The sequence below is a fragment of the Acanthopagrus latus genome, chromosome 12, assembly GCF_904848185.1.
Source record: "Acanthopagrus latus isolate v.2019 chromosome 12, fAcaLat1.1, whole genome shotgun sequence".
Classification (NCBI taxonomy): Eukaryota; Metazoa; Chordata; class Actinopteri; order Spariformes; family Sparidae; genus Acanthopagrus; species Acanthopagrus latus.
In genome coordinates, this window is record NC_051050.1 from 21,153,497 (window position 1) to 21,163,717 (window position 10,221).

General features: G+C 40.7%; 1 protein-coding gene and 1 long non-coding RNA gene across 2 annotated transcripts in view; one reads left to right on the forward strand and one right to left on the reverse strand.

The window, feature by feature from the left end:
• Positions 1-147, reverse strand: part of LOC119030173 — a 6,842-nt gene extending 6,695 nt beyond the window's left edge. Inside the window, exon 1 of the long non-coding RNA XR_005078196.1 lies at positions 1-147. This exon is cut by the window's left edge and continues 114 nt beyond it. This is a non-coding gene — a long non-coding RNA (uncharacterized LOC119030173).
• Positions 148-301: 154 nt separating this feature from the next.
• Positions 302-5,875, forward strand: arid6 (AT-rich interaction domain 6). Its single transcript, XM_037116305.1, has 7 exons — positions 302-377; positions 650-917; positions 1,483-1,645; positions 2,378-2,430; positions 2,657-2,754; positions 2,845-3,001; positions 3,961-5,875. The coding sequence occupies exons 3-7, from the start codon at positions 1,495-1,497 to the stop codon at positions 5,323-5,325; spliced, it is 1,824 nt and encodes a 607-aa protein (XP_036972200.1). The 5' UTR covers positions 302-377; positions 650-917; positions 1,483-1,494; the 3' UTR covers positions 5,326-5,875.
• Positions 5,876-10,221: the final 4,346 nt, after the last annotated feature.

Consider the following 10,221-nt stretch of genomic DNA (forward strand, 5'->3'; position numbering starts at 1 on the left):
GCGTGACAGTTGAGCAGGTTGCTCAAGTTTGCGGTTCTGATTGATCTAATCTGCCAACACGAATTGCACCATGCTCCATTTAATCGTGACTGACAAAAGCTTCGGAAATGGGTCCTGTTGCTCAGCATTTCTTGGAGTTCCTTTGAAAGATGGATTTAAAGGTAAACAGTTAATACCAAAATAAGGCCCCCGGTGGAATGTCTCCCAGCCACTCAATTAAACAGAAATCGAAATTAAACAACAGCAGTCTACACTTTAATTGATGCAGCATTCCAAACACTTGGCTACTCCTCTCAGAGAGTGGTATGATTGTCATTGAAACAACACGCAAGACCGTGTACATGATAATGCAATATTATATTGCACAGTGCATAACAGTAAGCACCATCTTTCTTCTGTTAATCCTACACAAGCACCAAATGATGAAATTATTAAATGCTGAATGGCAACTCTTGAATTTTATGGCCTCTCTTCTGTCTCTAGTGATTGTAAACCCCCACATATATTCCAGCTGGACTTGTTTGAAAAGATACTTGCTGTTTCTTGGATATCATGAGCACAGACTTCCACTGGTTAGCTTTTTATTCTGCCAATACGTGTCGAGTGCTCCAATAAACTTTTTTTTTTGTTTTTCCAACACATGGCCCAGAGCAGGTCAAACTGGTCCGACGGTGGAGCGCTCAGCAGGAAGACGTTGGAGTGAACACCCCCTCTGTCAGCTGCCCACATTGTCACACAGATACTAGCGACAGGTGTGTGACTGATGCGTCACGACATTGTTAACCGGCTGCACTGATTTCTACCACTCACTTCACAACACTGGCACGAGTCTTACACAGCTTGTGCGCTGCTCGCCCGGGGATCATCACGGCAATGAGATAATACCATCGACACTTATTCACTAAATAGAAACAAAGGTGAGGAACAACAGAGGTTATTGATTTCATTTAGAGGGGTTTTTTTCTGTTTAAGTAAACCAAAAGTCCTTCCTTTTGTTTTATTTTGAAATGTTGAAATTAATTTATTCACGCATTTAAAAAGCTTGAATCCAATTATAGTAACATGATGACAGTAAATGCTATTAAATACTTGATAGCTAATTAAGTATTCATACCTGAAACTTTAACAATTAGCTTTGATTCATAATAAAAATAGATTTTTAAACAGGTGCTAGTTCTCTGACTTGTTTGTCTGAGTGATGACGATGGAAACTGGGGGATGAAAGGGTGCATTGATGCTGTTTCTTGAGTGTCATATCAATGGTATGTCGTCTGTATGTACAAGAGAGAGGGCTGAGTCCACTGAGGGCAAGTACAAACAAGTGATATGTGGTCACAAGTGTTTAACAACCATTAGTCAAGATGGTGTAAACTCCAAACAGTGAGGCATTGTCACCACGATACCTCAGGTTTGTTTGGTCAGCTCGCTCAGCTGATACGTTGCAGACTGCAACGTCGTCTCATCTGTCGATTGTGTCCCCAGGCACGCGTGGATATGGCGCTCGCAGAGATCCAGGAGGAGAGAAACAAAAGGCCGATAGAGGAGATGAAAGAAGAAGAGAAAGAGTTCCTTAAAGATCTCTACGTGTTCATGAAGAAGAGAGATACGCCCATAGAGCGGATCCCAAATCTGGGCTTCAAACAAAGTACATAGAATTATCATTATTTCATCACATTTTATGTAAGCGAGCTGCTGTATGCATCAAAACAGACCTTTGTTGTTTCAGTTATTTTTATGATGCAATTATATGGTAAAATGAATATTACAACTAATTTATAAACAGCATAAATTCATATCTTTTCTTTAGTCAAAGTCATTCTAATAAACTGCAGCTCACCAATAATCTGTCAAACATTTTGTTACACATGCTTACAACCATCATTATTAAATAGCACATTTATAGTTAATTAAACATTTGTCAATAGTTATTTCACTGTTAACAAATGATGAAATGCTTCAACCATTTATTAAGCAACTTTAAAGAGTTTATAAACTTAAAGGTTTCTCAAGTTTTATAAGAGCCTCCAAATAAAGAGTAAAGAGTAAATAAACAGTATATGTTAACAAAAGTATAAAGTATTGTAAATGCCAGCTGCAACTTCACAGTTAAAACACACTGTTTGTGAATTAATTGTTCTTTAGAAAGTGTCAGCATAAATGTCAAATATACACTAGTCAGAAAATATTTTTCAGCTTGTCTTATATATTATATTTGGGTGTCAGACAACAACATAAACAACAAAAATCTGAGGACTTCCTAAAACCACCATTTTCTGATTTACAGAATATAATGTAAATCAATTAATTGAACATTTTAACAGCTCTACATTCTAATGTTAAAGTGTATTTGACAAAGCATTTTTTCTCTAATTTTCAGTTGACCTATTTGTGATGTACAAGACTGTCCAAGACTTGGGAGGCTACCATCAGGTAACTAAATATTTCCAATTTACCATATTTGTTATTACAAGTTGTAATGACTGACTTCAAACTCCTCTTATATTGATAACAGCCAATCTTGAATATAGGCACTTGCATTTCAAACTAATTTAGGCTATGAATGGTAATACATGTGGTGCTGGTTCCTAACTTCCGTGATACGAACAAACAAGATGAAATTAAATGAAATTAAATGTAATATGCTGCTCTCCTCCAGGTGACTGCTCAGCAGCTGTGGAAGCAAGTGTACAACATGCTGGGAGGAAACCCTCGCAGCACGAGCGCAGCCACCTGCACCCGCAGACACTATGAGAAGTGAGTTAAACAATGCGTGTGCATTTCTCAGGCGGAGTTGAGACTGTGCTCTCATCATGATCTTATCTGATCGATGTGTTATTCCTGCAGGCTGCTCCTGCCGTACGAATGCCACGTGAAAGGCATATCGTTGAACAATTTGCCTCTTCATCAGCCGAAGCATCTCCACTTTGCCAACTTCAGCAAAGAAAATGACGATGGCCAGAGGCCAGCCAAACGCCAGCTGTTATCAATACCTCTGCCCCAGGTTGGTATTATTTTAAGACATAAGATAAGGATGACATAGCAAAGATCCTTAACTGCTGAACACTTCTTTTGTTTGTCGAGGCACAAGCAAAAATTCAAACAGACTTTTGTGACCATGATTCAATACAAATAGTCATTATTACTCATTACTACACTACATCCTGACGTGGCTCATTGTGTTATAAATGCATATTAAATGCGATGATACTGATTCATGAATACAATTCTCTGAGATATGTTCTTATGATTTGTCTGGTTCTGATGCAACAAAAACTAGTTTAAGATCCTGATTAGCCTGTATTCCCATTTATAGTGTGATGAACAAAATACGCTTTTCTTGCTTTGCTGTTGAGTTAAATGAGAATCTCGATACCACTATAAAGTCATCAGGTAAATATGTACCTAAAGCAAGCAGCTCGTTAGCTTAACATAGCATAAAGACATAACAATGTTTGAGAGTTCCTTATTTAGATAATAAAAAATAATTGTTTGATCTGTAGAGAAAATGTACATTTTGAAAAAGGACAATTCAGTTTCCCAGAGTCTCTACTGGCTGTGATTACCCCTCTTAAATTAAATAAAATTGTTTCTATATTTGTATTAATGGGACGAAATGTAACTTGTTGAGCAGTGAAGTGGAGAGCAGGTTGTGGACACAGCCAGGCTTTATAAAGAAAATAATTCCAGTACTGTTAAACCTGGGTGCTATATTTACATGTGTCGATGTGTAAATGATTCCTTCTTTTAAAAAAGTTTTGAAATCTGTCTGCAGTTCCAGCATTTGCACTTAACACTGTCAGTCTTTATGCTAAGCTAAGCTAAGCTGCTGATTGTCGCTTCATATTCAGATGTGAGAGTGGTATCAAGTGTCTCATCTAACTCTTGGAGAGAAGACAAATAAGAATATTCCCTCAAACTGTTCTTTCAACCGCTGACGGAAAACACTTTTCTTTCCAACAGCACCTTCATCCCCCGCAGTCAGACCAAAATGGGAGCACCTTTCCACTGCCGCTCCAATACACCCACTACTACCACCCGAGCCACGCAGTTCTGCCTCCCCAGCTCCCTGTCACCTCCGCAGTGCTGACGCCGCAGAGCCACCCTGCACCCCAGTTTTCTTTCAATCCACACTGTTTGAACCCAGAGAGTGTTAACGAGCCCCTGGAGCACCTGCGCTACCTGGCAGAGCGCTACAAGACCTCATCTGGCTTGGCTGAGCCTCTGAACCTGAGCGTCAAAGCATCAAGACAGGAGACCAAAAGCAACCCTGCGTCATCGTTCTCCCCGCCGTCGTCCAGCAAGAACCCAAAGTTTCTGAACAAACCCTCCCCTCTGTACACTCTCCGTTGCCCACAGGTAGCGAGGAATGAAAGACGTGAGACGCCGGATGTTGAGGCGGGTTTAGGAGATACACCGAGTGCAAATCCAGGGAAGCCTAAGGAGGCGTACGTCATTGAAGTCAAGGCTATCACACCTTCAAGAAGCCCTGCGTATGACTCTGCTCTCAAATGTAGAGCAGATGAAGGCGCCCAGAATACAAGCTCTCCAAGCATAGATCTTACGGTGGAGCAACCGGACGAAAGAGATGGGAGTCCAGAGGCAAGGGGGCTCAATCTCAGTCAGATACTGCCCAGCATCCCTCGAGGGAACGGTGGCGAGATGGAAATTGAGCTGCCGCTGTCTGTGTTTCAGAACTGGCTCAGGCTGTGCAAGTCCTCAGTCACAATGCCGGGAGGGAAGCAGCTACCGACCCTTCCTATTGTGGAAGAACAGTCTGGACAAACAAATTGCTCCAACGGCGATGTCCTCCCAACCAAACTGACATTTCAGATGAGTCCCCAAAACTGGAGCCCAGTCCCTAAGGATCTAAGAATTAGGCCAAGGAATTCGCCAAGCCCCACAACAACCACCCAAACAATCACCAGTAATCACCACAACCACATGAGCCAGAATCCTTTTGCCAGCTACAAGCCCGTGCCTTCAGGTGGGATTCTGAGGAATGCAGCCAGCCGAGATGTCTTTCCGTCGGATCGGCATGGTGTTTTTAAGCCATACCCCTCTAAACCCACAAGTTGCTGGGATTCATACGAGAAGGACACCCAGGCTCCCCCCATCCAAGTGAACGTTGCCCCTCAGCCCCTCGCAGTTCTGCAAAACTTTGCAGCCACTAAATCCTACAATGAAGACTTCATTCAGGGAGGGAAAGAGAGATCAGAGACGGTTCCCTCGACTGTACTCATGATGAACTCTGGCTCCACTCCTCTGCTGCACCTCACCAATGAAGAGGTGATGAAGCTGAAGAAAATCATCTCGAGCTCGACGTGAAGATCGAATCGGACACTGACACTCCAACACCATATTAAAGCTCTATACCATGCTTTATCATATGCTGTATCCAACTAAAGTTGGTATCAATTAAAGGCTACTACAAGGAACTTTCATTTTTGTTGATTCTGGTGGTCCCTGTGGACAGGGGATGTGTTTTAGTGGCCTACCACTAGACTACAGCTTCTTTCCTCAGGGTCTGAATTGAACCTCAGCAGTCCGCCATGAAAATATGTGTTAAATTGTATGACTTATCCAACCCAAATAAGTCTAATCTATAGCCAAACCTCTTGCCTTGTCTGCTAATGTAAAAAGGATCAGTATTAACATTAGACTGTCTCATAACCAGTTAAACGTTCCTTGTAGTAGTTTTAACATATTTAAAAGTCATAATTCGAACAAGTAATAATGTATCATATCAGAAGCAAAGATTGATTCAATGAGAATGTGTTGTTTACTTTTTTAAAGCCTTTTTCTGTACAGTATTGTTATATATAATGAATGTAATACATTTGATTTAAGTATAATGTAAATATGAATAAACTCAAATAAGCACATTAGTAGTCTGATGACTCATTTGTTGATCGGGTGATCCTGCATCACAGGGTCGCCGAACATGAAGTCAGGTATTCAGAAGACTGGTTTGCCATCAGGCGAATCTTGGACTCTCTTTGCTAAAAACCCTCTGGGGAGGAAATTCACCCTTGAGACTGACCACATGGACGGCTGCGGAATTTGAGAGACAGTAATAATGGGATGACACGATGGTGTGGCTCTTACATTCTTAGACTTTCACAGACAAAGGAAGGGAAACGGCACAGCTGATTACCTGTCCAGGACACCACAAGTGTGAGACTATACCTAAATGTCACACAGGTTGGTTGACTGATTTCAATTAACTGTGGATTTGTCTTGTAGGAGTGGATTCCAGTGTATAGCCAGGGGGGGAAGAGAGCAGCTTGAGCCATGAGGATCAGCAAGAGCTAAGATCCTGTAGTCAGGGGCTTTGAAGCATTCATACGTACATTTACATTTTAGGGCATTTAGCAGATGCTTTTGTCCAAAGCGACTTACAGCAATTCATAAATACATACATACATTGATGGCGGTGGCTGCCATGCAAGCTGCCGACCAGCACATCAGGAGCAGTTTGGGGTTCAGTATCTTGCCCAAGGACACTTTGACATGCAGATCAGGGGAATCAAACCAGTGACCTTCCAGTAACAATGTGCTGGCTCTACCCCTGAGCCACAGCCGCCCACTACATTTTTCTCAATTGTTCCTACAATGATGTAACTCCACAACTGCACCTTGCACTCGACTGGTGACCATGGTAAAGCCCTTTTAGCCCACGTCCCCTCTTAGAAATGAAAACTAGAGTGTGCGAAGGTAGTGGCCTTAAACTACAGTCGAGAACAGGGTGTGTTTATTATTGTCTGGACTTTTGTGTAATTGTATGATGCTGTGCTCAACCCCGCAATTCATTTAAATGAACAGTTGAATCAGAAAAGGCTGCGTCAACTGTACCGTCATAAGCTTTGTTTTTATTTATCTGTCATACCATAAGGCTTGTGGGGCGACCTTCAGAGTCTACTATTATGTTATTGTTATTGCTATATCATTAGACATGGAATTATTTAGGTGTGACAACAACAATGACACAGACCGACACTCCCATCAGTGTAACTTCAGTCATCGATAATTGTGTACAAATTGTTCGTTGTGTCACAAAGGTCCGAGGAGATCTGTCGCTCATTGTCCAAAGGATGTAATCAATTGAATAGGGCTGAATAGGGCTACACCATTAATAGAGTCAGACATGTTTCCTGGGTTGGTTTTGTTCACTTGATTTACCTGTTCCGCTCATGTGCTTTATCACATATAATGCATCCCTGATGTTGAAACAACAACAAAAAAACAAAAACGAAAACAGTGATAGTGGTGATGAATCCAGTATGAACATGTTTAAGGAAGTATTTTCCTTTCGTGTCTTGGCAGGTTGTCACCTAACTCAGTGGCCTCTTCGTGAGAGTGTGTGTAGTACGTTTCTCACTTTTCGTTACCACAAACGTGACAACACTTTTTGTTTTGAGTTACCTTATAACTAAAGCATTGTAGTTCAACGAGTCTCCGAGGAAGAATTTACTTCAGTGCATACCTTCATTTATGTCTACCTCCAGGGCTTTAACAATCTGATGTTTGCAGGATGCTAATACTGGCTTGCAAATCAGGAATAGTCAGACAATGGCAGTTGGAATTCATGCTGTTAAAACACTGAGGTCGCAGCATTAAGACAGTCTTCGCTGAAGACACCTGAACTTCTGGCTCGGTGAGCTGAGCCGTACTGTCTGAACATCTCTGTTCTCTGCACAAGTAGGGCTAAAAACTGGCAGTATAGCATAATGAATTTGGTTTCATTCATTTGATTTATGTCATTAGTCTACACAGAGTTCCCCTGATAACTGGATCCAAGTAGTGTGTTGCAACTGTACCAGTGGAGGAAGAAGTATTCCAGTCCTTTACTCTGGTAAAGTAATACCACCCTGGGAAAAATACACAGTTAGAAGTGATGGTCCTGCATTTAAAAGTTACCAGTAAAGTATAATGAGGAAAAATGTATAAAGAGTAAGTAATCAATACAGAAAAATGTCACCTATGACTGTTATACTCTCATAAAGCAATAGGTATTTTTTACTCATGCATTCATGTAATAGCAGGATTTTACTGCTGCAGCAGCTCACTCACCAAAGATAATGGTTATTTTTTTTAACAAACTAAACTGATTCTTAAAGTTAATTTAAATATTTAACATACTTAAAAAAGAAAAGCAGCAAATCTTCACATGTGTGAAACTACAGCCATGAAGCTGTTGCATGAAAAAATGACACTCAAAATACTTAGTTGGAGGGGTATCAACTAATTGACTACATGATTTGTGTGCAAAAATCTGCATAAAGTAACTAAAATTGTCAAACACATGTACTGTAGTTAAAAAGAACAATATTTCCCACTAGAAGGTGAAATGAAAACGTGGCATGACTAGAAAAAGACTAGAGAAAAGAACAAGTTCATAAGAATTAGCACTTAAAAGAGCCAGTTTGTTGGAAAGGGTTGTTGAAAAAATAGTGTTGTGTGAGAACAATTTGAGGAGAGATGGTTCTGGACCCTGGGTCAGTGAGGGATCATAGTACTACAAGTCTCTACAGAGATTCTATGTTTTTTTTACCGAAGATTGTGTTTTTATTCCACTATGTTGTTTTAGAGAGCATTGTTAGGTATGGGATTGAAAAAAAACACTGAGTGAAAATATGTATAGTCTGCACAGAGGCTGTATCCCATTGCATATTCTCCGTGCCAAATATGAGCTCTTGCCCACTGGCAGAAGATATGGAACACACCAGTGTATACTTGCTGCTTGAAGCTGCAGGCAGTGTGCAATGGCATGTGTTCTTATTAACACTGATTGTGAGGTATGTGTAATATGTACACATGCTGTGTGTGTTGGCATGTGCTGCTTACATTTTATTGCTGTCATCTCCACTGTGGAGGTAGTTACAGTGTATGAGCACAGTATCTGAGTCGAAGACATTCCTATGGGGACAACAAGTTCATTGTATTTTGTTGTATCCTGTTATCTGTATTTCTTTAACCTCAGAATGATGTTTTTTGTATCTAGAAAGAAATTGGCTCCTCATCCATGGTTACATATCTCTCTGTAGCAATGTGGAGAAAGCTCACCTCAAAATCACCTCCAAAATGAATAAAAACTCCATCTTCTTCCTGATGTCTTCACAGGTTCAAATTTGGTCACATTTCACCACAGCAAAGTAGGGAAATCTCAAAATGAATACACTCTATTTACAGACAGGAGGGTGACAGAGGTTCAGTTGGTTGCAAACTGCAGCCACAGCAGTAGTTGCCAGTTATATATTCCTCCACTGTATTGGACTAAATGTGTGCTGATGCTTCTACCCTCTTTGTAGACTGTAGAACAACTTGGTTGATAACAGTTGATGATTGACATTTAATAGCTTGTTCTTGCTTTAGATTGAAGGTTATAGTTGGAAAAGGTGTTGTTGATATGTCAGGTAAATCCCAGAAGGTTACATATACATTAAGTTTATCTCTGTAGGCTCACTTAGAAACAGAGTTTATAGGCCTGAAACTATCGAGGTGGTTTAGAGCTGACGAAGCCTCTTGGATGAGAAGTGAAGTTTGAGCGGTTTCCAGGCAGCCCAGTCGCCAGGCAATAAAATGTTGGCGGTCAATATTTATGCAAACTACAACTGGATATTATTCAGAAGACCACAAGACAAATTCCCGCTGTGTCCTGGCAGGTTTTTAGTTTGTTTGTTTGTTTGTTTGTTTGTGTTGACACAGCATGAAACTGAAAACTGAACCCCAAAGACACGTAGAAGCTGCAACATGATGAAATTCTTTGAATGTAACCGCGGTTTACAGAAACCGCCGCTACCATGATTTGTTGTGTGCAACAGGTTTATTCCAGGAAGTTTGAACAATTTAAGGCGCTGTCAACACATTCAAACTAACATCCATTCCTAACAAACTGCACGTTGTTATTGGCGAGGAGGAGAACACACCCACTGACACTCAAGAATGTCCTTTAACACAGGGAAATAATGGGGGCAGAGGGCAGCGTCACTGCAGATACAGACACCACCAAACAGGAAATAATTTTCTATGTGTCAATAAATTGTAGTGTTTGACTCATTTTACCTTTAAATAAGGCTGTGAGCCGGGACTATTTGTTTTATGACTCAGAGTATCTCTCTCTTTAAATCCGGAGAAGAAGGCCAAACTGCTTTTGTGGTTTCAGTGTATGAAAGTATGAAAGTCCAGCTCACTGGATTGAACAGAATTGGTCATAATTGATCA

Coding starts and splice junctions, on each gene's coding strand:
- arid6 (XM_037116305.1), top strand. CDS start 1,495: ATGGCGCTCGCAGAGATCCAGGAGGAGAGAAACAAAAGGCCGATAGAG. Junction 1,646..2,377: donor AAATCTGGGCTTCAAACAAA/GTACATAGAATT, acceptor TCTAATTTTCAG/TTGACCTATTTGTGATGTAC. Junction 3,002..3,960: donor TATCAATACCTCTGCCCCAG/GTTGGTATTATT, acceptor TCTTTCCAACAG/CACCTTCATCCCCCGCAGTC.